The following is a 26,621-nucleotide window of genomic DNA, read 5'->3' on the forward strand; positions in this document are numbered from 1 at the left end:
ATCAACTTTAGACTAAGGGCAAGTGGAACTTGAGCTTGACTTTAAGCCAACTGAACAAAGGAATAAGATTTGCCCTTGGAATGAATGAATGAATGAATGAATGAATAGACCTGCTGTGACTGCTGCTATGCCTACAGCATGAAAAATGGATGACAGAAGAATAATGAAGAGGTTGCTAAAACTGACAGTTCACTCACTTAAAACTTTAACACCACCCACAAATGGCACTCACCACGGCCACTAAAAATATGCGCATCTATCTGTGCACAGTGGTGCACACCTTTAATCCCAGCATTCGGAAGGCGGAGGCAGGTGGAGCTCGGAGTCTGAGGCCAGCCAGGGCTGCACAGTGAGCCGTCATCCCAAAGAGCCCACTCTCTCACAAACATCAAGCCCATCCGCTCCCTTTCACTACATGTCCCCAAACTGTGCCCTTTCGCTTAGTTTATGCTATAGTCACATTAGCATTTCCCTGACAAGTCACATAACTCATCCCTCCGTTTCTCGATATTTCCCTAATGTGGGATTGACTGGCCTTGAACAAAGCAGCCCTCTTGTCCGTTCTGGCATTCATTGTGCCCATCACCAGCTGACCCTATGGGCAGGAAAACTCCACTAAACACAGTACATCTTTTCTATTATAACCATAACAGTGACAAAGAAAACACGAGGCTAAAGCCTAACTTGCTAAAGGCCACAAAATTTCTTAACCGCTAAACCAGGATTCAAATGCATGACTGGAATCACAAAGTTCAATGAGAACAGATATAATGATCTCCATTTTATCTCTCATATCAAGGTCATCTACTACAAATATAAAACAAAATGAGATAGAAAATTTGAGGAGAATAAAAGTCTGAAATAACCTCAGGAAAATAGAAGCAATAATCAAAATGTTAAAAAAAAAAAACTGCAGGCATAATTAGAGACCTACTAAAACAGAATGAGATAGGTATGCTCATAATGTCTCTGACCCAACTGTGAGCTTCTGTTGGTGCAGATGAGAAGGGCAAATGGCTGAGAACAACGGATGGGGAGGACGATTTTGTCCTGTGTGCAATACTGGCACTGCATGGACTGTTTTTGGTGTCAAGCCTTCAGGAAGAGTCACCTAGAGGCACTGGTAAATAAAAGACAGGATGCTGGTGAGAGCATCCTACACTGTGTCAACAGCCTCCTCAGAAATCGCCTCCCCCCCAAATTGTTAGTAATGCTAAAGAGAAACCGGGTGGGGGGGGCACACATCTTTAATCCCAGCACTCAGGAAGCAGAGTTCGAGGCCAGCCTGGTCTACAGAGTGAGTTCCATGACAGCCAGGGCTACAAAGAGAAACCCTGTCTCAGAGAAAGAAAGGGAGACCTGCTGTGACTGAGATTGAGTTCCAAAGCATGTCAAGGGAGGAGGGATCCAAAGATGCTCAGACCTCAGGTAACAGACCATGAAGGTAGCAAATGCAAAAACGTACAACGTGAGGGACCCAAATATACCAGCAATGACAAAGTGGACCCTGTGCTGTTGCTGCCCTGGGGGCTGACATCTCACCACTGAGGGTCACTGCTGCTGAGAACACCGGCTGGAAAAGCAAAGTGCATCAATGAAGTAACTGGCTACCTGGGGAGACAGTGATGGGCCAACCTCCAGAGTCTTGCTATGCCAGGTCAGGCTGTCTGTCTTACATGCCAAGAAAAATTGCCATGAAGGAACTGAATCCAAAAGGACAAGCAGCTGAGCTGAATTAGGGCAGAGGCAGGAGGCACAGGCCTTGGCAGGTTATTCCCACTGCCCTTGGGGCAACGCTCTGGCAGCTTCCAGCCAAGCACCACGACACTGTCAGAGTGAAGCAGGATCTAGAATATTTCACATTTATTGTCTCATTTATCCCACACTTGACATTTATAAGAAAGGTTTACTATTCTAATATGTAGAACACAAAGAAACTGAGATCAGAGGTACAACGAAATGTGTGCGGTCATACCGTGGGCAGCAGAGGTGGGGCTCACTCCAGAATGATCTCACGCCAAATCCATGCTTTTATGAACTGACACATAAATGACCATGAGTTGAGAGAGAGAGAGAGAGAGAGAGAGAGAGAGAGAGAGAGATGGGAATGAGACTGGTTATGTGGTCTCGGCACACTACAGCCGCGCCCAGAATAAGAGAGAGGAACATTTGCCTTGGCTGAAATAAGCTTCCGCACGGCACAGTGGCAGCTCACCAGAGCGGCACTGTGAGCCTCCAGCTGGCGCAGCGTTCCTCCCCGTCACCACTTTCCCTGGAGCTCTCCTCAGTTATGTTAACTATTTCTTCCCTTTCCACTTAATCTGACACACAGTCATCTCCTTTCAGTCTACTTGATACTCTATTATAGGATAAAAAGCACTAAAATACTAAACAAAGGCCTCTGAGGAACCACAAGGGCCAACAACTCTCTTTCTTTGTGTATGGTCACTTGGGCCATACACTTGATAAACTGGTAAACTTGGGCCATACACTTGGTAAACTGCTTAGAATAAGGAAAGGAAAAGAGGAAAAGCTCCTGGGCTTCTTGTTCTTCTTCTCTCAGTCTAGGATAAGTGCTGTACAAGGGAGGAAAAAAAGGACTAAGTTACTTTAATGTAGTCCAGGCTGGTCTCAACTTCACTATCCTCCTGCCTCAACCTTCCTGGCCTGTGCCACCAGGCCCAGCACTTAACACCTATCTGCTGGGTGAAGAGCCCCCTTTCCCTGAAGCAGATACAAAGTCTAGTAGGCGCTGCTCTATTTCAGTCTCAGCCTTTCAGATTATTTCCCAGATCAACTCCAGTTACAACCGCCTCAGGGGAGAAGGAAGCCCCTGCAGACAAATAAGGCAACCCTAAGAAAACCCGAGGTTCGAGTCACAAGTTGCCACATGTCACGAGAATCCATTCTAAACGGGGGTGAGGAGAGCCCAACCCAGCAGAAATTCCTTGGCCTTTGCAGACATTACCTTTTAGGCCACACATAACATACAGACCACATTTGAGAGGCAAGCTGAGTCCAAGTAGAGGTTCTTCTGATGCAAACCAAGTGTGATCAAATTGGCCCCAGTAAGACAAAATGTTAACCTACAATGGAGATTTAATTTAAGAATGTAATGAGCTAAATAAGAAATAATCCTCTTTGATCCCAGCACTCAGGAGGAAGTGGTAGGTGGATGTCTCTTAAGTTCATCGCAGCCTGGTTTACAGAGTGAGTTCTAGGACAGCCAGGGATACACAGAGAAACCCTGTCTTAAAAAAAAAAAAAAAAAAAAAAAACACTTTAAAATGTAACAAGCAGGATGGGGAGATGGTTCAATGATTAAGAGCACTCACTGGCTGCTCTTCCAGAGGTCAATATGGCAGTCCAGCACCGTTTTGAACTCCAGCTCCTGGGGATCTGACAGCCTCTTTTGGCCTCCATGGAGACTGTGCCACTGTGGACAGACACATGTGCAGGCAACATGCCCATACACACAGAATATTCTTCTAACATAAGGAAAAGTAGAAACAAACGCCAGGTGCCACCTTCACAATAAGGAAGATGAAGGCCAGTAAGGCAGCCCAGCCCGCACCTGAAGACTCAACAGGCACAAGGTTTGCACCAGCAGTGGTCTCATTTTCAGGTGCAGAGAAAAGTGCTAGCTTTCTATTTAGGGAGAAAAACAGAAGCCGATGCTCTCAGTTTCTCTTTTTTAACTTCACTCTTTATCACCTTTTCCTTGTGGGCTGAAGACATAGAATGAAGACATGGCGATCCCAGCTGGCGTGGTAGTCACTGCACAGCAGACTGGCCTTAAGGTCATGGCAGTTCTGCTGAGGTTACACTCATGAGCCAGAACACCAGCCTTTTAATAATGTATTTACAACAGAACAATTTAAGTGGATACTTCAAAAATCTAGGTCAAATTAGAGGCTATTTTTAAGTAGGAAAAAAAAAGAAAGCACATACCATTACAGTGATACTCAACAGCACCTAAAAGAGAAGTGTTCTACTTTCACATATAAATTAATTTCTGACAGCCATTTTTATAGCCCAGGCAAGGGGTCACTATAAATGGAAGTGATGAACTCACACGAAGGCAGAAAAAGGATGATACGACTAGAAATACCCCTGGGTAACTTGAAGCGTATTTTCTGGGCCACTGAGATGGCTCAACACGTAAGAAAGGCACTTCTTGCCAAGCCTACCAACCTGGGTTGGCTCCTCATGGCAGGGGGAAAACAGACTCCAGCAGCTTGTCCCCTGACCTCCACACACATGCTGTGCCACATGAGCCCTGACACTCGTTCCTTAAAACGCAACTAAGATGCAAAGAAAGAAAGAGTATTGGGTGGGGGGGGTCCCAAGACATACCACAGTCAGACAGACACACATACACTTCCTGAGGCCATTCATTAAATAAAAACAGTGGACTGAAAGTCAACACTTTAAATGCATCAATTAGCTAAAATAATTCACAAATCATTTTACATCAATTAGCTAAAAATAACTCACAGATGACTTTTTTGAAAAGTGTTAAATCCTTTGAGGCAGAGACAGGGGGATCTCTGTGAGGCTAGCCTGGTCTACAGAGTGAGTTCTAGGACAGCCAGGGCTACAGAGAAACACTGTCTTGAAAAACAAGAACAAAAACCAAAGAAAGAAAAGGGGGAGGGGTGACTAAATTAAATGAAACTATCAGACATTTATTCTTCCCTTCCTATATCCAGCATTCTCAGCCGAGCAGGGTGACACATGCCTGGAATCTCAGCACTACACAGATGTAGTCAGGAGGGCCAGGAATGCAACACTACCTTCTGCTACGGATTTTCTAGACCAGCCCGGGCTGCAGGAGATCGTCGTAAAAGAAAAAGAAATCTACTCTGTGTTCCCACAGGCATGCCTTTCCTGTCTGCTGCCACATCTCCCCTAGCTGGAGTCTGGGTCGAAGAATGGAGCCTCGGAAGACTTGTGAAGTGGATGAGCACGTTTCACATCATGAGAAAGTCACAGGCCTATAGGGTAACAGGAAGAAGGCTTCGGACTGAATGTGGAATGTGCCCCAACGGCTTGCAGGATTGAATACTTGGGCCCCACACGGCGGAGACGTGGGAAGGCTGTGGAGGCTTTCCGGAGGAAGTATGTCACTGGCGGTGGACCTTCCTCTTCTGACTCAGCATCCTGTTCCTGCCACCATGCCTTCCCTGCCTGCTGCCTTGCTTTTACTGTAATGGACTCTAACACTACCTAAACAAGAAGCCAAAATAGACCCTTTCTTTCTTGGTGAGGGAGGGAGATCTGCCTCAGGGTAGAAAAGAGAAGATTTCCCTACCTAAAAAAAGTTTAGTAACTAGGTATAAAGCAGAGTTTTTGTTTGTTTGTTTGTTTTGGGACAGGGTTTCTGTGTGTAGCCTTGGCTGCCCTGAACTCACTTTGTAAACCGCACTGGCCTCGGAACTCACAGGGTCCAACTGCCTCTACCTCCTTGGGTACTGAGATTAAAGGCTTGCACTACCATTCTTCTTAACCACTGTATTTTAATATGGATAAAATATCTAAGAAACCATCTAACAGACACCATGTGCTTCTTAAATACAGAACAGCTGAAAATGGAGGCACACGCCTTTAATTCCTGAGGGGTGGGAGAGGAGGCCAGCTAGGGGCTGTGGATCACTTGAGTCCAGTCCCTAAGACCACATACACTAATTATGTTGGTGCACACCTGTAGGCCCGGGATTCAGGGTGGTGACAGGGGGATCAGTTTGAGGCCAGCCTTGGACACAGGAGAACCAATGCAAAAAGAAAAGGAGGAAAGAAGAGATGTGACAAACTGAACCAAGAAGCGTGACAGTGAGCTGAGCTGATGTACCTGAAGACACCAATAAAGTGACACCTCTACTCCAGGCTTTCCACTACAGAAATTCTAATTTTTGCCTACATACAAAAACTACTAGCTCGTGTATCTATCTTCGAGGCCTCAAGCAGTTGAAATAAATGTCTTAGTTCAATAAAGATAACTTTTCATACACAGAGCTAGGCTATCAAGAAGAGCAACACACAAATTCTCAAAGTAACTGAGGAAACCAATCAAGTCTAAAGTTACAACTGAGCTTGGCAATAATACAAACCATACACAGTCTGTGCCGCTCCTACACTAAACACGTTGAAACAGCAATGCATCAAGGAGCTAACTGCTAAAGCACCTGTCCAAGATCAGCATCAGGACACAGCCTGGCAGAACTCCAAAGGGCTCACTCCAAAATCCTCATACCCAGCTACAGTGCTTTAACCACCTCAAAGGGTCTACTTTTGTGGCTGCTGCTGCTGCTGCTGCAGATGATGATGATGATTTTGTTTTCTTGAGACAGGGTCTCTATGTAGCCCTGGCTGTCCTGGAGCTCACTATACAGACAGCAGACTGGCCTCACACTCAGAGAGCCTCTGCCTTCAGAGTGCTGGAATTAAAAGGTGTGCACCACCAGCTCTCAAGCACACTTTTGATAGTGGAATTTGAAAGCACACAGTAAGGATAGGCAGGAAGGCATGATGGGCTCCATAAGGACACAGCACAGTGAACACCTAAGAGCTGTTTCTCAAATCTGTCAAAGAAGTGACCTGACACACGGTGAAGCTTTTAATCGGACACAAACTCAGAATGAAGCTACAGGCGTTAGGTTTTCGGCAGGTGGAGCAGCAAGACCTGTGTAAAAGCAACCGTGACCTTCAACCGCTGATCCCTCATCCTTACACAAGAACATCAGATGGGCCTGAACACCCTGATTAATATTAAATAGAATTTTATGTTAGCCACTAGTCAATAAAAGATTTCAACATTTCAACCTTTCTAAAAAAATGTAAACTATATTTAATTTTGCCTTTAATTCACAAAGCCAAACTGCATGGCGACACCTTGTAAAACTCCCGAGATCAAGTGGGAGTTTTCTGGCCCCACAGATAAAGTGACACAACAGCTGAGGTGCTCTGTCTGCACCTCACTATTGCCACCCTCTTTGGCTAAAAACTCTACCACACACAAGCTTCTGTTTGATATTTGGTAAACAAGGCCTTATAACAAGTATTTTTCTGAGGCAAAAAATAACCATGAACCCATTAAATTGAGCATGCCAAACATACCCCCAACGGCCAATGTGAAAATGACCATAACACACAATCTATCAGGTTGTCACTAACTCGACCTGTGAACTGATACCTGATTAGCTATCAATTCGATAATGAAGAGCTTTCTATTCCAGTTATGTTAGCACAGTATGCTGTGTATGTATATACAACATAAGTCACTCAAAAATAATTACACTAAGATATCTGAATGCCCATTGTTACTGCAGCACTAGTCACGAACAAGAGCTAAGGAGTAGGTGCCCATGAACAAACGAGTGAAAAAATAATAATGTACTTAGCCATAAAGGATGCGATCTTCTCATTTACAGCAAAGCAGATGGAACTGAGGCATACTATTTTAAATGAAATAAGCTAGACATAAAAAGAAAAATACAGCCTGTTCCCTTGGTGACAGAAGCTTTAAAAAGCAGACTTCACTAAATCCTAATCGGCAGAAACTGGGAAGTATGAAGAAGAGCGGATAGCTACAGGGCAGCTGATCCACTATGCCTGTGCGGGACTGTGGGCCTGCAGAACTAATATGCTAATATTAAAAAGTTAAAATTTTAAAAAAGAGATATTATTCAGGTTCCCTCAAACTCTTAAGCGACTTTTTTTTTAATCATGGTAAGAACCCTGAAAATGAGATCTACCTTCTCAAAAAAAGAAAAAAGTTTTTAGCTGGGAGTGGTGGCACAGGCCTGTAATCCCAGCACTTGGGGAGGCAGAGGCAGGTGGATCTCTGTGGGCTAGAAGACAGACTGGCCTACAGAGCAAGTCCAGTACAGCCAAGGCTACACACAAGGCTCGAAACAGACAGACAAAAAAAGAAAAGTTTTTATTTTAAAAATCAGTTTCTCTATAATTTACTTGCTATTAAAAATTAAAGTACTATTTCCTCTTATTTCCAAGTTTCTGAAAACCAGGAAATCTATTCTACATTCTAACCAACCTACTCAAAATTCTATTTATATTCTTCCAAGTTGCTGGGTGTGGTGATTAGAATAGGTTTGGCCCCCACAGATTCAAGTGTTTGAATGCTTGGCCTTGGGCAGTGGCACTATTAGGAGGTATGGCCTTGTTGGAGGAAGAGTGTCACTGTGGGGAGGGACTTTGCTCAAATGCTCTGCCCAGTGCAACAACAGAGTTGCCCTTTCTGCCGTCTATAGATCAAGATGCAGAACTCTGAGCTCCTCCTCCAGCACTGTCTGCTTGCATCTCACCATGCTTCCCATCATGAAATTAATGGACTAAACCTCTGTGACTGTAAGCCAGCCCTAATTAAATATTTTTCTTCATAAAAGTTATTGTAGTCATGGTATCTCTTCACAGCAAAAAAGCCCAAACTAAGGCACTGTGTGTATCATCTCAGACTGGAAACTTGCAAGGCACAGAGGAGTCCATGGCACCCACTGATGTTTCTTTGGCTCAAATCAAAGTGTAAGGGAGAGTGAAGCCATTCACCTACAATTGAACTATACAATCCTTACAGATCACCATTTGGAAGATGCCGCCAAAAGTAAGTCACTTACCACAGAATTCACGTCATTCATAAAGTACTCGGAATAAGGGCTGCACGGGATAGACTGCTGCATGACATTGGTAACAGGGGAGAACAGGCTAAGATTTTAGCTAACTGACGTCATCATCCCCTGTCCTAGCATTCTCAGTAGGATCCTATCTGAGACAGATACACACACAAACTGTGGAGATATTAGAATGGCACAGCTCTTGCTTCATTCTGATCTCCCCTTGAGATAACTTCCTTCGAGCCAGAAATACCTTCTGTTCACAGATACCTCAATTTTGCCTGCCCTTCTCTCTACACTGATGATAACGTCTGCTGTGTTCTTTCTGCCTGGCTGAAAAGCCACTCTAGACTCCAGAAAGAAACTTTCAATTCTGCCTGGGACCGAGGAAAACCTTTTGGCCCAGGGGAAGGAGTTTGCTAAAGAGAAGGCTCATCAAGGTGAAGGGCTTTCTATTTCTGGCCGTGAGCCACTGTGAGCCCTAAACTCCAATGTGCTGGAGTTTAAATAGGCCATCCTCCTACTCACCAAAAGGGGAAGTGTGCAGTGGCACACTAGCCTTACTGCTAGCACCTGATGCATACATCTCGGCCATTAACCATCTTGGAAAACTGAAATTGCATTTCCTCTTGCCCTGGCCCATGGCAATCAGCTCCAACACCAATCCTAAAACTTAACAGCATAACATACTGACGACCAAAAAGACCAAGGTATTAATTGATGAAAATTATAGCCCTCAAATCAAATGAAAACACACTTTAATATGCAAAAGTATAATGGGGAAAAAAAAACAGTTTAAACAACACTTTAGGCATACTGAAAAACATATCATGTACCCAGATAATGGGAAAAACACTGAGGAAAAAAAAATTAAAAGCAGAGTAGGATCTCAGTATCCTATGCCTTGTTCACCAGGCATTGATGCATCTGAACTTCTGGACTACTAGTTTGTGAAAATATTTAAAAAGCAAATCTAGAAATTTAAAATCAAAGGGGAAATGTTAAAATACTTTCAAAGACACATTACTATTGAACTGCATCACGTGTTTTAGGGAAGGCTACGTACTTTAAAATGATTCCCGTGCTACCATCCCAAAAAATTCAAATATTCCTGTTTAACAGTTTACTTTGAACTTAGATTTTTCAAATTGACATTATAGTTTTTTTTATATTAATAGATGCACTTTTTTATGAGTGTTTTTCCTGAATATATTCATGAGTACCACCTGTGTGCCTGATGTCTTTAGAGGTCAAAGCAGGGCAATGGATGCCCTGGAATTAGAATTACAGATAGCTGGGAAGCAACCATGCAGGTGCTGGGAATCAAACCTGGGTCCTCTCCAAGTGCAGCCAGGATTTGTAACCACCGAGCCATCTCTCCAACCCTGAACCCGTAACCAAGATATTTTTTTAAACATTCATATTCAGTGGATTGGCTTGTTCCCTGACTTTAAGATTTTACTAAGGGTGAATGTAAGTAATCTACTGAAAGGCCAGGCTTCTAATTTGTACATTTTTAGAAACTGACACACACATACACACAACAAATATATATATATATATATATATATATATATATATAAAATTCCAAGAGGTAGCTTAATTAAATTAAAAAAAAAATCACAAGCCTAGGTAAGAGAATGCATTTCAAATAGTGTTCCCTCTGAAGAGCATGTTAGAATTAAAACACACCTGGACATGTATGCAGATTGGATTCTGCAATTCTAGTTTAATGAGTACAACTACTCACAAATTTACTAAATAAACTATGGCTACATGTGTCACTCTGGGGATGGATGACAGTCTCACTCTGTAAACCAGACTGGCCTGGAACTCTCAACATACCCCAGGCTATACTGTAAGGATTATTCATAGTAATCCTGCCTCAGCTTCTGAGGGGCAAGGCAGGTTCATCAGGCCCAAAAGTTGTGCCTCTTTTTAAAATTCCCTTTTTCAGCGGGGGTGGGGGGTGTTTAAGCCAGAAGAAGGTGTTGGGTTTCCTGAAACTGGAGTTAGAGATGGTTGTGGGCCATCATGTTCACGCTAGGATACGATCCTGGATCCTCTGAAAGAGCAAGGGCTCTTAAATCACAGAGCCATCTCTTTTCAAAAGGCACTAAATCTAAGGACTGGTACAAGCTTAAATCATTTTTCAAAAAACAGTACCACTTTTCCATTGAATTTCCACTCACCAACAAAATCACCTGGTGACACACTTGTGGTCGTATGGAACAGGAGAGAAGCGGGATGAAAGGAAAGCGAAGCACACTGGTATCCAGATGTAGTTAAGTTCCCATGTTCCTGTTTGGGAGTGTACTGTATGCATGTGAGTATGGCACCGTGCATGTGAAGTCAGAGAAAGTCAATTTTTAATTGATTTTCTACCACCATGGGTTCCCAGATTCACACTCAGGCCACCTGCACAGCGAACACTTACACATGGAGATATCTCACCAGGCCAGGTTTATCTTCTTTCTAAAATTAAATAGGAGGCCAAATGATGGTTTAGAGGGTAAGGGCGTTTAGCACAAAGCCTGACAATCAGACTTTGATTCTGGGACCCAAATGGTGAGAAGACAGGAGGACTTAGGGTTAGGCATGTGGGCACACAGAGTAAACAGAAGGAAATGAAGTAACGTTCTAAAACAGTGCTGACCTACCTATACCTTCCAGGGGAAATGGTTTACTTCCTGTGTTGAAATAACATGCCAATGTCTCCCAAGGAAACACACGTTGCTCATTTACATACACTCACAGGGATAGAGATGAACTGTGAAATGTGTCGTAAGGATGTAGACTGCATAAAGACACTTGAGGTCAGAACCACTGTGGAGAATTTACCGCAGTGCAAACTTCAGCCCCTCCAACTCCTTACACCCATGTGAGGTACCGCCTCCTAAAACACCAGCAGCTCATTAGTGCACAGCAGTAACGCACTGACTGCTGAAGGAAGCCTGTTCCCATCACCCTATGCGCAGTGAAAGTACAGCGCCTGCTTTTAATACAGGATGTAAGCTTTCACAACCTGCCAACCCTTCAGCTTCTCCCTTCAGCGCTCCCTCCACCCACCACTGCCAATTTAAAACAGTCTTTGCTAAACTAGCTTTTTTTTCTTTTGAGTTCAAGGAAAGAGAAGCAAATTTTGGAAGTAAAAACATCAAAGTCTAGGCCAGATGTGCAGCACACTCGTACTGTCAGTGGCTGGAGAAGAAGGTCCATGACACCACAGGCTACCATGAGCTACAGTGGCCTGAGGCGTTGCTTTCAGAGACTTCTCAGGTGAAGATGGGATTCTTGACTTCAAAGAAAAGAATCTCAGGATGCAAAATTTCAGTGAAGCAGATGTTTCTCAGAAAGAGAATTTAATACTGATTTAAGTATAAAAGTTAATAGAAAGGAGCATGAAGAAAAACTAAATCACAGACAAGGGTGGCTATGAGTGAGTCTCATTTAAAAGACTTAATAGCCATCTATATGATTTGGTGGCTCTCAAGTTACATCTCAAAGAGCTGTTACCTTCACATCCAGGTGATGGTTGGCGCACACCTTTAATCCCAGCACTTGGAAGGCAGAGGCAGGCAGATTTCAAGATAAACCAAAAATAAATAGAAAGAAAGGAAGGAAAATAAACATTCCGCCCTTTGTGGGCAACAAGATCCTAAGACAGAGCTGTGGATAAGAATACAGCCTGACAGGGCAAAGCCAGGGTCACGAGTGCTGCACAAGATGCCCTTACTGTAAATGGAGTTAATTCCTAGCCGTCGGTTTACAGCTAGTAAAGCAGAAAAGGTCATAAATGCTTGGGCCTTAAGCACAGCTTGTGGCTATTTTAACATCCTTACTTGCAACGTCATGAAATAAGTCTCTTATAGGCAACCTCCACAGCAAATGCTGATCAGTGCACTAGAATTCTCAGCTGGAGAAACTTCGAACCCCTTTCGTTTCCCTTCCCACCCCTTATTTTCCCCAGTCTTCTCATCTTACCTCAACTGAGCTCTTAATGAGCATATGCAAGGCCTTGACTTTTATCCTACGGACTGTAATAAATTTAATAATTTTAAAATCAAGGTTCAAGTCCAAATTCTTTAAGATAATCCAGAGAACAAGACAATCATTACTACATATGGATTATGTATTGGGCAATATGCCAAGAGCTGAAAGGCATTATTATCTAAAGAGAACTCAAAATTACTCAGTGAAGTAGTGCCACTACATGCACTTTGCAAATGGAACGGGGCCTGAAGAGCTAAGCATACAAACCCAGCTTCTAAACGACGGCAATCTGAGAACACAGAGCCTGAGAAATGACTGTGGGCCTTCCTCCAGTGGCCAAGTTCCAACAGTTCCCAGCCACCCCTAATCCTTCAGAAACCCACATGAGATAACAGCCATTTAGCTGTCCTAAGGCCACAACCAGAATGAGGCTCTGTTCACGGTTGGGGCTTTTAGTTCAACTTAGGTCAATTCAGTATAGACAGCGAACTGTACTCTAATTTCAATCTTTGGTTTAAAAAAGGGAAATCATTAATAATTAAAGGTCTTTGACAATAAGGCATGTTTGTAATGCAGGGCTGAGAGTGGGAAAACAATTAGGAGATGTTCTCTGTGAAGTCTGGAAGACAGTAGACCAATGACCTCAGTGATCTACAACGATCTATCAGAAGAGTACTGCCAACCACTGCTCTAACAGAAATGTCCAAACCCTCTGCTGCCCTCCACATCTCACGCTCCAATGCCCCAGCTGCTTTCCAGTGTCTGGAGGACCTAAGCAACTTAACTCTCAGTGACTCGAATCCAGATGAGTTCAATAAAGGCAGCGAAAGGTGACCAGTGTTTATTCTTTGTTGCAAACCCCAGCAGCTCTTTCCTGCATTTATTTGTTCGCTCCTCCCATTTTTTGTCTAATTCTCTGACTGTCTGTTAATTAATCTGCCCCCTAACAATCAAGCCGCTGAGCTACACTCCTCCAACCTCCCCAACTTCTCCTGGAAGTACCGAAGTCTCCAGCAGAGCCTTCTCTGAAATCCAGATCATTCTTAAGTTGATTTAAAGAGGTGTCCACATGCTACGTACATCCTGTTTCCCTAGCATGCCTCCGTGAACTGCTACAAACTACGCTCTGCCAAGACATTAGACTGCTCATTCCAAGAAGGCTGATTTCGTTTCTCCCCAGCACTTTTTGGTTGATGTGATAAATTGCAGCCTGAGGGCAAAAGCTATGGAATCATATACAGCCTGCTTCTGAGCCTTCTCAGGTAGAAATAGCCACTCAAAATCCTAAGGTTGAACTGGGACCAAAACACTGAAACAGGCCAGGCAACATTCCTACACTAACAATTTACAGCCTAATTGGAGGAAGAACAGACACGAGCAATGATAAGTACTATGGAGTAAGAGAATCCAAGGGAGGCTAGGTGAGGTTGGGTAATAGATGACAGAGGCACCTTGGAATCTGGACCACACTAAGAAGGTAGTCTGAGTCTCCAGCTGAACTTGCCAGGTGCTCATCCTGAAACAGGGAACTGCAAAGGCCCCAGGGAAGGAAGCAGGAACATCATGTTTACAGGAACAGGAAAGGGGCAGAGAGATAGTAACACATCAATTTTGGAAACATTAAAGATCAGCGCACACATACAGGGCTCTGTGGGCCAAGATAGAATCTAACACAAGGCCCGAGGAAGCCACGTGGATGGGACGGGGTAAGCAGCAATGTCTTGTCACCTGTGTATCAGAAATCCCACGCCACCTGCTGTGCCGGGCAGCTGGGAGGTGGTGGATGAGAAGGCACACTGATTCAGAAAGGTAAAACTTAATGACAGAGAACAGAAATGATGTCACATCGCGAGACATAATTTTGTTTTTTCCGTCATGGTTTCTAGCCCCAAGACAGGCCACAGAAACTCTAGTATTTACCTCCCCTTTCTGCCTTCAGCTGCTCATAAAATCCTCTCGACAGAGGCTCTACCCATCCCCTTCTAAGAACTATTGCACAGAGAGCCAAAAATGTTCAAAAATCTCTGGATCAGGCCCTCCCCCATTCTACACCCAGAGAACCAGCTCTGTCTGAGCACAACTTGACATGGCTGTCCACACTTGAAACATGGCTATGCAAGTTAGTCTCTAATACTAGATGTACCTCAGCTGGCACACCCCAGAAGGGCCTCAGAGCTGGTGCCCCTTCCCATACCTTACATTACACCTGTCCTCTACACTCACCATCAACCATTAAACACAACACTTACTGGGATTCTGAGCTGCTGGAGCAAATTAATGCGCACTGGAAAAACCTGATACAGGCTGGGACATGGCTCAGTGCTCAATGGCTCAGTGCTACAATGGCAGGCACAGACCCTGGGCTCAATCCCCAAGACAGGCGGGGACAGAGAGGAGTAAAAAGAGAAAGGAGGAGGGGCACATAATGCTGAACCTGGAACTTGCAACTGGAACCTGAAAAGGTGAAGAGAGCATCTAAACACTGAGCCTGACCTGTGCAATTTGACAATGCGAACTAGACTAGTAGACTTGTGTTTGCTGCAGAATTGACTACAGCTAGCCTTTCTTTTAGTGCCGTGCTTTTAGTGCTATTTACCTGTGGGAGAACCTGCCGATGGATCACCTTTCTGAAGCAGCTGAGGTTTATTCCTTCAAAAAGAACAATTTCTCCCTTCCCTTCTAATTTCTTCAAATCAGTATATGTGGCACATGATCCTGGCAGTTGTCACTGGCTGCACATATGTTCTTTTTTCTACAGTGAAAGTATGCATCTCCCAGATTCCATGGTCTCTCACCACAAAAGCTGTCTGGAATATGTCTGATGAACTATTACTAATCTCAAAACATCTCACATCTCCATAATGGCGTGCCACTTACAAAAGGGATTCCATGCATTTCCATGGTTAATTCTCTTAGCAATTTATAAATAATACCCTAAAGGCAAACAGTCTGAGGTACCGCCTTTAATGGATGCTGAGGATACATTAGAACTGGGAATCATAAGCCCAGCCCTCCAGGCTAAGCCAGAAAGTAGGTGACTAGCCCAGATCTTTCCTTTCTCCTGGAAGCCTTTCAGCACACTGATCCTCAGGCGGGGCATCATCCCCAAGTCCACATCTACAACAGAATACATTTCTCCTTAATCTCTCAAAGCATAACTGGTTTTCTCCATTTCTATTGGACTTTCTGATTTTATTCTTTTTTCTGTAACCCTCTGAAAAGAGCTGCTTTTAAAGACCAGAAGAGTATTACACAGCTGACAAAGGCTTTTAACTTTCATCTGCAGAACGAGAAACTGAAGCAAGGCTGGCGCTCCGGTGCTGGGTTGTGTAAGGCATACCCTGCTGACAAAAAGCTTAGCATCTGCTGGAATGGGTGGTGGTGTTTGGCTCTGAAATGTTCGTGCAAGGCTCAGATGCTGGAGCCTGGTCTCCAGCTGCTAGCACTAGTGGGAGGAGGTAAAAATTGGGGAGCAGGGGGACATGGCTTTGAAGGATACTGTTGCCCTGGCCTACCTCTTCCCCTCCTCCCAAGTAGGGAAGCGCTGCCTCTGGGGAGCTCCACCTCAGGCAGGCACAGAAAAAAAAAAAAAAATTAGCCAAGTGAACATGGATGAGACCTTTGAACCTCCATTTGAGGTGACTTTTCAAGTATTCTGTCACAGTGACAGCTGGCGGAACACAGATGGCAACCATTCAGAGTGTCGACAGTTTATTTTTATTCTTGTATGTTTGGGGTTCTGGGAGTTAAGATGTGGTCTTACACATGCTCAGTATGGACTCTACTATCAGGCTATTCCCCAATAATTTATTTAGAATATGATATACTACTTGCCACATACCATAAACATTCACGTATGTAGCTGAGGCAAAACAAAACCAAACATTCCAAACATCAAAAACAGTGAGGGGAATGACAAATACGCTGACATACACTCAAACACTGTCAGTATTACACAGCAGAGAAAATTAAGTAAAAATAAAGTCTCAAAAACCCACTATTAGGTTAAAAGAAAAAAAACCAAACAGACAGAGAGGCTTATAGGGTGTCTGGAGGGGTGTGAGAAGATCAAGAGCTTCTCCAGTGATTCTCAGAATGGGAAACTGAGAGGGTGAAAACAAAATCTCGGGATAGGAAGGATGGAAACTCGAGGATCAATAGAACTGATGTCCTAACCTTTTCAAAGTCTTGGCATTGTGAGTCTGAGAGCTTATTAACAGAAGTTCACAAACTTAAAAGTCTACAGTAACCACAATGATCCCTTAACATAACTAATTACACTCTAATTATAATCTGCATTAATCGTTTCTGAACCATAACTAGAGATGATGAGATGGTTGACCTGGAATGAGCACAGAATGGATTCAAGCAGCATCCACCATAGTGGATTTAAATAGAAGCCCTTTACATATACATTTGTGATACAACAAATAGTCAGCTTTTAAAATGCAAAGAAAAAGACGAGGAGTTGGAGATACATGATCTGAAACAACAGACCCAGATCATGTCTCAAGAGAGGAATGCACAATCGAAGGCCTGGTGTCCATGGCAATGTAAAAACGTGTGCAAGCTGTCCACTGAGATATTTAAATTCATCTTTGCATTCTCCACAGACCACTCGTGAGCACTGGCACATTCTCGGCAATACAGCCACCAAGGAACTTCATATCTGGTTCCCTTAATAATCACGACAGGGCTGGGCACAATGGTGCAGTCTTTGATACCAGCATTCAGGAGACGGAAGACAGGCAGATCCCTGTGTGTGAGAGGCCAACTCCGTCTACATGTGAGTTCCAGGCCAGCCAGATATAGAGTGAGAACCCTTCTTTACAAAAACAGAATCTCATGAGCTGACAAAATTTGTTAACGTGAGCTCCTGCAGTGCTCCTTCATGCCCTCACTCACTCTCCCTTCTCCTACCACCACTGTTGGCTTGTACAACCACACTGAGTATCGGTTGACTCCACAGCATGCCTGTGAGCATCCGAGGACCCCTTGTAAGAGCTGGGTCTCTCCCTCTCCCTTGTGTGTGCTGCATATCAAACTCAGGCTGCCAGTCTGGCCCGCAAGCCTCTCCACCTGCAGGGCCACCTCACCAGCCCAAACAACCTCTGAGCCACAATTTACTACGATTAATTTGGGTGACATACAAGGGAAAAAGTGAGACATATGAATGAGAAACAACTTCTTTCAAGACTCAAGATTTAAGAAGAAAGCTTGAGTCTGAGCTGTGAGAAACTCTGAGGCAAGAAAAATCAGGAGGGAGGAAAAAAAAGAAACACCAACATGGCCAATAGTGGTGCCTTGGTGTCATCCATGGCCCCATACAGGTATTGTTTTTCATTCACACTCCACAGCTTACAAACAGATCCTTATTCATCTTGTACAACCTACAGATTTTAACACATATATCATGACTCCTATGAGTCACTGCAAGACAAGAGCAGGAAAGTTTCATTGTTTCAAGTCTGTCTGTTCAGCCCTCACCCACTCACATGAGCACCACTTATCTTTTTGCTGTGCATGGTTCTGCCTTTTCAGGTCATGTGACTGAAGCCCTATAGTACACAGACTTTTCAGGAAGTGTTTCTTTCCTAAGAATGCAGGGTGAGGTTTCCTGGACTGGACTGTTTCCTTTCTTCCAGCACTGTCTAAGCTTACTATAATTTATCTAGACCACCTACCAACAGACAGCTTGGTCACATGTGAGTTCACAATTGTGAATAAAGCTGCTATAAACACATGCAGGTTTCACCAGTGGAGGGTACCATGATCATTGGGCCAAACAGTAAAGAGCACATTTGACAGGGAGAAAAGGTCTTTCAATGTGACCCTGACATTTGTGCACACATCATCAGCGGACTGCTTCCCTAGAGCGCTGCACCCTGGCCTGCACTGTGGCCCAGCACTCTGGATTTGGCCACCCTCATAGGTGTAGAATGTATCCCCAACTCGTCAACCTCTGACAGATGGGGTGGAGTGCCGTTCACATGCTTATTTGTCATAGGTATTTCCTCCTTCGAAAGGTGTCTCAATATCCCTGACCTATTTTGTAACCATTGCTGGAAAGCAATGTTGATGGGGGCATCCCTGTCTTGCTCCTTCCCCTAGCAACAAAGCAGCCAGCTCTACCATGAACTATGATGATCTACAGTTTTGTTGACGTTCTCCACCAACAGGCAAAGACCCCCTGTGACCCAGTCTGATGAAAACTATCATAACAAATTACCTTGGACTAGTCAAGTGCTTTTCTTACCTGTTTAGTTATGACCACACTGTTTCTCTTCAGATTACTTTAAGTGATTTTCTAGTGCCAACTTAGCCTCCTACACCCAGGATGACCCACTTCTGTTATGGTGTACACTTTTCATTCCTTGCTGGATTTCTCTGGTAGTTAGTAGTATCTTGGTAAAGATTTTTGCATCTCTGCTCCTGAAATGGTGGTCTCTTGTTTTCCTTATGTTTATCTGACAAGTAGTTGCCCACTAAACCGCTTTATACCTAAAAACGGCCCTCAAGCTATCGGGCAAGAAGGAGGTGGGGGATTTCAGGATATAAGAAATCTGTTTTGTTTTTTTTTAAGGCAAATGTAACAAAAGCATCTCCGTACGTATCTTCTCAAAAAGAAGGCACTTATATAATTTGTTCCTTAGATATTTGGTAGAACTTAAATAAAATTAGATTTTCTGAAGGGAACCAGAAGACTGAAATGCAACAAAGGACAAGAATATCACCATTTCCCTTTTCAATTTTACCTTGTGTGTTTCGAATTACAACACAACATCAATACTTTTAAATTTTCTGTTTGGGTGGTAAGCACTCATTAGACAGAATTATCAAATATTCTAGCTTTCTGAAAATTAGATTACAAACTCCACAAGTCTATATGTTAAAATAAGGAACTATGATTCAGTCTATTCTGTTTTAAATGAGGGTTGAAAGTACCTCAAGTATGTAACATGTATCTCTGCCACTTAACAGAATATCATAACAAGAAGAAGGGAAATCCAGGTTTCAGGGGAGGCTACTTCCTAAACGTAAAGGCCTGAAATAAAGCCAACTTCTGGGTGAGCTTCCAAGGGCTAGCCAATAAAGACATTTTGCTTTCCCATGATGAACTCTCCTCAGCGCGTCCCATCAATATCTGTACTGACCACTTATTCCCAATCTATCTGTCTAGTGCAATCTTAGCTTACTTTCAGCATCACCTCTTTATGACTCAGTCCCCAAGCAGGATGCCAACTCTACCTGTGCTGCAACCAGAACACCCAAAGGAGGCTGGCTAAAAAAAATAGGCAGGCTGGTGTTACTCTGTAGGAGTTACAAAAAGATCAAGTTGCTTCTTCCAATTCCGTTTCTCCCAACCACTGTTCCCTAAGTTACTGTTAAGGTAATTTAGTAATTTTATCCGTTTTTACAAATGAAAATATTTTCAATTATTTAAAAACACTTTCTTTTTAGAAATGAGAAGATGACCTAGTATTCAGTCTTATTAGCATGTTCATTAATAATTACATGACTAGGTACTATCTCTGTACCCTGTAATTCTGCGCGCACTCTGAGCTCAATTCCTCTCTCTCTCTCTCTCTCCCTCTTCCCATAGTACTTTCCTACTCTCTGTTGATTTGCTAATAAGTGAACTCCTTCTCCTTTAACATGCAAAAGATGTACATTCCACTATCTCCCAGGACAAGATGTGGTAGTGAAAGCAAGGATTTTAAATGAGTCTTAAAGCCCTTTACATTTGATCACTAGTGATTAACATATTCATTCAAAACAAAACACACAGTGATTCACCATTCATCTCATTACCGGTAAGAGAAATAGGTCTCCTGAGAAAATGTCCTCTGTCCTACTTACACTGCCTCCCACCAAGACTGAACTCAATATCCACAGAGGAAAAGCGTCCTTGCATAACACAAGGAAGGAAGCACTCTAACACAACATACAAAGGGATGAACTGTTAAGAAACAAAACAAAATGAAAACCAGTAGCTTCAATGGTTTTTTCCTAGCTTCTATATGGAAGGATGGCAAGCATGCCAAGGAAGACCACATTATAAAAGCTACTCGGAGCTAGAGAGAAGGCCTGCTGCTCAACTACAAAGACCATAGTTCTGGCCCCAGCACCCTCACACCCCCCAACACCGTCCCCCTCAATAAGCAGGGCTTGGTTACCCATGTGCGGTGAGGGGCAGAGACAGAAGGATCAGTGGGGTTTGCACGGTACCAGCCTAGCTGAAAACGTGAACTCTCCAAGTTCAGAGTAATCTGCCTCAAAGGACTAAGACAGAGAGAGGGCAACAGAAAATGCCAACACCCTCTGACTTTCTTTTGGTACAAGCAGGGGCACACAGGCACCTACATACACATACACACACATACACACACACACACACACACACACACACAGCTGAGCAGAAAATACTGTATTTCCTTTTCTCATAGTACCAAAGCCTCCTCTTACACAGTGAGGCATGTATCTAATGGCCATCAATTATCGGATCTCAAATATCTGAGGTCCAATAACAGAAACAGCAAGCAGCCACCTCTAAAAGCCAGGCACTTTCCACAGGAGGCTCCTCCTAGGAGAAACTGACTCTTATTTAGGCCAATAGTTCTCAGCTTCCATGTGACCCTTCTGGAAAACACTGTCCAATTTCTAATCTACCACTCTGAAATGAAATGAGTAACTATCTTTGTACAGAATTCCAAACAACCCCATTTATTCTAAATTAAGTAAATGGAAAGAGGAAATGAAAACTAAACTATAAAAAAGGATGTCAGCATATGAATGCTGGGACAAGCATTAGTAACTGGACATCACTGCATTACAAACCCGTTTATGATGCATTGCCCCAAAACTATAAGCAATTTCTCATCAAGCTGTTGACAGAACAAACCTTCCTTTAATTTATACAACAGGAGCATGCAGAAACAAATACAAGTGGACATTTCAAGCTCGGATAATTAAAAATATTACAAGACTGTCAAGCATGGTATAAATAAGCCATGAAGGACACAGGGTCATTCTCTATTCAAGATGGCCCACACACAGCAAAAAGTATAGCATCCCTGCCCCCTTCCATCACATGTTTGTGGTGAATCCCAATTACAACCACTAACAAAATAATAATACTAGTAAGAGTGCTAATTCTCTCCTAAAGAGCAAACCCCCTGGACCAACTAGCTCCCACCCAATTCAGGTATGAATCACAGTACTGGAGTTCGGATCTGTTACCTATGAACTATGTGATCACTGGCTAATGAGTTAAGTTCTCTAAACCTCCGTTTCCATGGTACCAAAGAGAATCAACACTACAGGGCTGTCTGGAGTGTCAGGATGACTCAACAACACTGTAGCAGCACAGGGTAGGTGGTTTACAACCCATGGCTTTTTGAAATAGGAACAAGAGGGCTGTGTTCTGCAGCATCAGTGCAGAAGAAATGAAATGCCTAAGGGTGAGGGGTCCAGAAAATTTAAGGGATAAGTTAAGAGTGTCCAGGAAAAAAAAAAAAAGTACATAATTATCACGAAAAAAAAAATCAAAAGGTCAGAACGGTGGAATGGAGAATAAAGCATTCAAAGGAAGGCTGTGAAGACATTACAGGATCTCTGCCCATGGAAGGATATGAAGGACATTGAGTGTGCCAGAAAACGGGTGCTTAGATGGCAGACATGACTGCCCAGTAACACTGAATAATGGCCAAACTTAAAAAAAAACACAAATTATCATTGCAGCCCCTGAGGTAAAAACACATTTTCTTCACATGAACAAGCAAAAAGAACCTCAGAGCAGAAAAGAGTCTTGAGTGCTTTTCTTCCTGGTTCTGTGGGTGGAAATCAGGCAGGCCTCAGCCTCCAGGGTGCTAGGATCACAAGGCCTTCACCACCATGCCTCGCCTGCTCCTTTAATAAACAAAATTCTTCTTAATTTATAGGCCTCCTGAACTAGAAGCAGCTCGTGATAACCTATCCCCGTCCCTTGATACCATTCCAGGCAAATCCGAGCCCTTCCTAAACACATTAATTAGCAATACCTTACATCACCCTTGAAAAGCAGGAGGTAAGCTAGAGTATTATTAGCCTTTTTTTTATTACGGGGAAACTGGGGAACAAAAAGATTAAATTACAGTATGTCACAGAATGAGCCATCATATTTTCTAGTACTTTAATTAAAGGCTCCAAGCCCACATTACAGAGATTATTCCTCCTATCTTAGAACTTTTACTACTGCTACCACCGAGACACTAAGAGGGAAAAAAAACACCTACAGTAACTTAAAAGACATTTTCCTAATTTGGTACTTGTCACCCCAAGTTTTAAAATTCTGGGCACTGTATGCAGTAACCTACCCCTCCTCCACCCCTGGAGGAAAAAAAAAAAGAGAAAGAAGGACACTTGTAAACAGCACCACGGGTCGGAAATCCTGGGTTCACATTTTACTCTGGCTGTCTGGCAGGCAATTCAAGAGTTGGCTGATGCGGGCGGAAAAGGTGTCCCGGGGGGCCAACTCGGCCTCGCCACCCCCGCATGCCCATCACTCCAAACATGACCCCCAGCGATCCCCCCTTGGCCCCTGCATTGCACCACGAGCCTCGCGGTATCAACCCGGGCCTGGGCTAGGCCCTGGCCGCCCAGCCTCCGTGAGCACCGGGGCCGCACCTAGCCAGACCCTTCCCAACCCCGGCCGCCCCCGGCCCCCGCCCCGGCCCCGGCTCCCACGCGTTCTCACCGCCCGCCCGGCGTCCCCCGTCCCGGGGAAGCGAGGTGGCCCGCGCAGGTCGGCGGAGCACAGCACCCGCCGGGGTCCCGGAGCCGCCGCCTATCAGCGGAGCGCAGGGGCGGGGCCGGCGGGGCCGCGGGGCCGCGGGCGGGGGCGGACGGGCGGGGGACCGGGCGCCGGGCGGCTCCGGGCGCCGCGCGCACACACCGGGCCGGCTCCCGAGGGCTCCGGCGCGGCCCCGGGGAAGGCGAGCGGGGAGCGCGCGGCCTGCGGTCGGCGGCCCGGCGGCCGGGAAGATGGTGTCCTGGATGATCTCCCGAGCCGTGGTGTGAGTACCGGAGGGGGCTGCGGGGGGGGAGGAGGCGCTCGGGGCCGGTCACCGGGGCCGAGCCCGACGGGCCGCGGCCTGCTCACCCGTGTCCGAGTCGCTGCGGGGCTCCGGGGCGGCGGCGCCGGGAGCAGGGCGCGGGCGGGCTCCGCTCCGTGGAGCTGCTCCCCGGCGCGCGGCGGCCTCCGCCCGGCTTCTCCGCGGCCTCTCCTCCGCTCCTCGGCGGTGCGCGCGGCGGGCGCTGCTCGGCGGCTCTCCTCGGCCTCGCGGCTGCTCCGCTGCCCGGCGGTGCGCGCGGCGGGGCTCTGCTCGGCTCCGCGGCGCGCTCCCGGCTGCGGCTCCCGCTCCCGAGGCCCGCGCTGCGCGGCACCGCCCTGCGCAGGCTCCGCCGACGCTGAGCGCGGGAGGCCGGCGGGGCTCCGGATGCGCCCGAGCCTTTGTCACCAGGTCTACCGCGTTGCGGTGTCTGTCCCCCGGCGGCCGTGCGCCGCTGGGTCACGTGGAGGAGGAGGAGGAGGAGGAGAGAGCGGTGTCAGAACCTTGACTGCACAGTCCCGCTCGGGGGGTCCCAGGAAGGAGCTTGTTCTGGAAAGGTCGGCCAAACCCTGACTTGGGCCCGGTTTGGGAAGAAATATTTGCGATGGAGAAGGCGCGGGCAAGGTGCCTGTCCCCTTTGTTCAGACCTTAGGTTCATTTTATTGTGATACAAACGAGAGCTGCGGATCGGAAAGGGGGGTGGGAAGGGTGAGTTGTGCTGTTTAATCTGCAGTGGTATTTTAATACAAGTTAAACCGGTTCTCTTCCCATCTTCCACCTTGGTCCTCTCCGCACTAACACAAAGTCACCAAATAAACCACAGTAATTTAGGTAGAGCCTGGGGACGGGGATTCATTATTCATGTAGGAGTAATGTCATCTGAGTACCTTAATGAAATGTTTATATGAGGTAACAGGCCTCGCAGATTGGTTTATAATTTGAAGGGAGAAAATGACATTACTTGGGCTTTTTATTATTATTTGTTTTTACTACGGGGAAGGAGCTAATTTTTCTAACTTGGTTTTATTTAATTTGAAAGTGAGCTAGGTAACCTAATTTGCAGTGCGTTCAGAATTTGTCATCTTATGAAATGCCTTAAAGTCTTCGAATTTCTTGTGTTCATCTTAAAACCCAAAATAAATAAAGTTCTGTACCATTGACTCCTTCATATTGTGTTTAGCCTTTTTCAGGGCAATCTTTGGTTCTCCCTTAGCCTGCCTGGAGTTTCTCAACTGTTTTTACCCAGCCCTTCAAATTAAATACCACATTTAAAAAAAGCTGTTTTTGTTTTTTGATTTCTTATTCTTTATTATTGGAAGTCTGATGCTACCTCCAATACAAAGGTCAGTACCACATAGGAGATCTTACTGGAACGGACATTTCACATTCACAGATAGGACTGTGCAGGTCAGAATGTCAAGTCTTATGAGGGTTATAACCGGTGTAATACATGGTGTTAGACAAGGAACAGATTGTATGTGGTTGGAGAGTCATCAAAGAAGGCAAAAGAGATTACATTCAAAATAGACTTTAAAGAATGAACCTGACCTACATAGCCAAAGAGGAAGAAGGAAAAGATTTCTTATAGGTGAATTGGTGTAAACCAGAGCCCAGGTAGATTACAGAGTGAATGCAAGAGAGCAAGGAGAGAGAAAGCACCACCATTGTTTTATGAAGTTTGTAATCCCAGAAACACAGTGGAAGGGAGAGGTCTCCTACGGACACACCTCAGTGTCAGCCTATGGAATTTAAGGTCTGAGGAGAAGGGGAAGCAGAAGAATATGATTTTAAAGAAAAAGAAAACACTCCTTAAAAGATGTATTAATCAAGAGTGAAGAAATGTATTTCATGGGCCCTGGGTCCAGCATAGTGGAAGCACAAGTGTCAGGGAACACACGAGTATTCTGAGTGTTCCCGTCGGCTCTTGAGTGTGTCTCTAAGCATGAAGGCATCCACACAGACCTGGGCACGTGTTCTACACCGTGACATCGAATTTATTTATGTGCATCCTTCGTGGCGTACTGAAACAGCCAGCTGGTCCTAAAGAGGATCAGACAGTTTTCTCAGAGCCTCTCGTGGCACGACTCAGGGACAAAGGACCCTCCGTAACCGGAACTCCCAGGATGCACTAACAGTTCTTCACAGACAGAGCCAGAACAATGGCTTTAGAGACCTAAGTGTCACTTAATAGCTGTGTTGCCCCTCCAAGCATACCAAACCCACTTGAGCTTAAGTTGCCTTATTGTTTTCAGTTTATTGTTTTGGAGTGTCCTTGGGGATAAGTGTCAGAGGACAGCCTACAGGAGTCACTTCTTTCCTTCCACCATGTGAGTCCCAGGGATTGAACTTAGGGATTTAGACTTGTCAAGCAGGCAGAGTCTCCTCATCATCACAAGACCAACAAATCAGCAGTTTTTAAAGGGGTGGGGGGGTGTACCTACACGTATGTGTGCATTTCTGCAGGACCCCAAGGAGGCCTGAATGCAATGTCAGATCCCTTGAAACAGCAGTCACAGGCAGTCATGAGCTGCCATGTGAGTGCCGGAACCAAACCTGGACCTTCTGCAGAAGTCAGTGCTCTTAGGCCAGCTCCTCAAGTGAGCAGGTTTTAAGGACTAGTAACGTGAGCCTACAGCATAGTAGTAAAATTATATACACTGCCCAATGCCTCACATTCTGAAAGCGTGAGTCACAGATTGGGGGGAACCCTCGATTTTCCCTAACTTTTCTTAGCTTATGTGATATAGCACTGTACACGAAATCAAAACTCAGACCAGCTTGTCTGAACTCAAATATTAGCTCTGTCACCTGCTGACAATGATTCACCCCGTAAGATAAGGTGCGTTCTTACATGTGCTGGTAATTATTCTGTAAGTGGCAGTAGCTGCTTTCCGAACAAGCATGCACC

At 44.9% G+C, this 26,621-nt stretch overlaps 2 protein-coding genes across 3 annotated transcripts in view; one reads left to right on the forward strand and one right to left on the reverse strand.

Annotated features, from left to right (window-relative positions):
- The window catches only part of Jmjd1c (jumonji domain containing 1C), a 154,614-nt gene extending 130,636 nt beyond the window's left edge, over positions 1-23,978 (reverse strand). The window contains exon 1 of one of the 2 annotated variants that reach the window (XM_021635256.2): positions 23,764-23,978. The gene's annotated coding sequence lies outside the window, so the exon portion shown is untranslated. Of the gene's footprint in view, positions 1-23,358; positions 23,436-23,763 lie in introns of those variants that run through there. The other variant, XM_021635257.2, reaches the window with a different exon arrangement.
- The window catches only part of Reep3 (receptor accessory protein 3), an 80,772-nt gene continuing 77,657 nt past the window's right edge, over positions 23,507-26,621 (forward strand). The window contains exon 1 of the mRNA XM_021635260.2: positions 23,507-23,677. Within this exon, the coding sequence (XP_021490935.1) occupies positions 23,646-23,677 (32 nt within the window). The 5' untranslated portion in view covers positions 23,507-23,645. The remainder of the gene's footprint in view (positions 23,678-26,621) is intronic.

This window comes from Meriones unguiculatus, chromosome 16 (assembly GCF_030254825.1).
Source record: "Meriones unguiculatus strain TT.TT164.6M chromosome 16, Bangor_MerUng_6.1, whole genome shotgun sequence".
NCBI lineage: Eukaryota > Metazoa > Chordata > Mammalia > Rodentia > Muridae > Meriones > Meriones unguiculatus.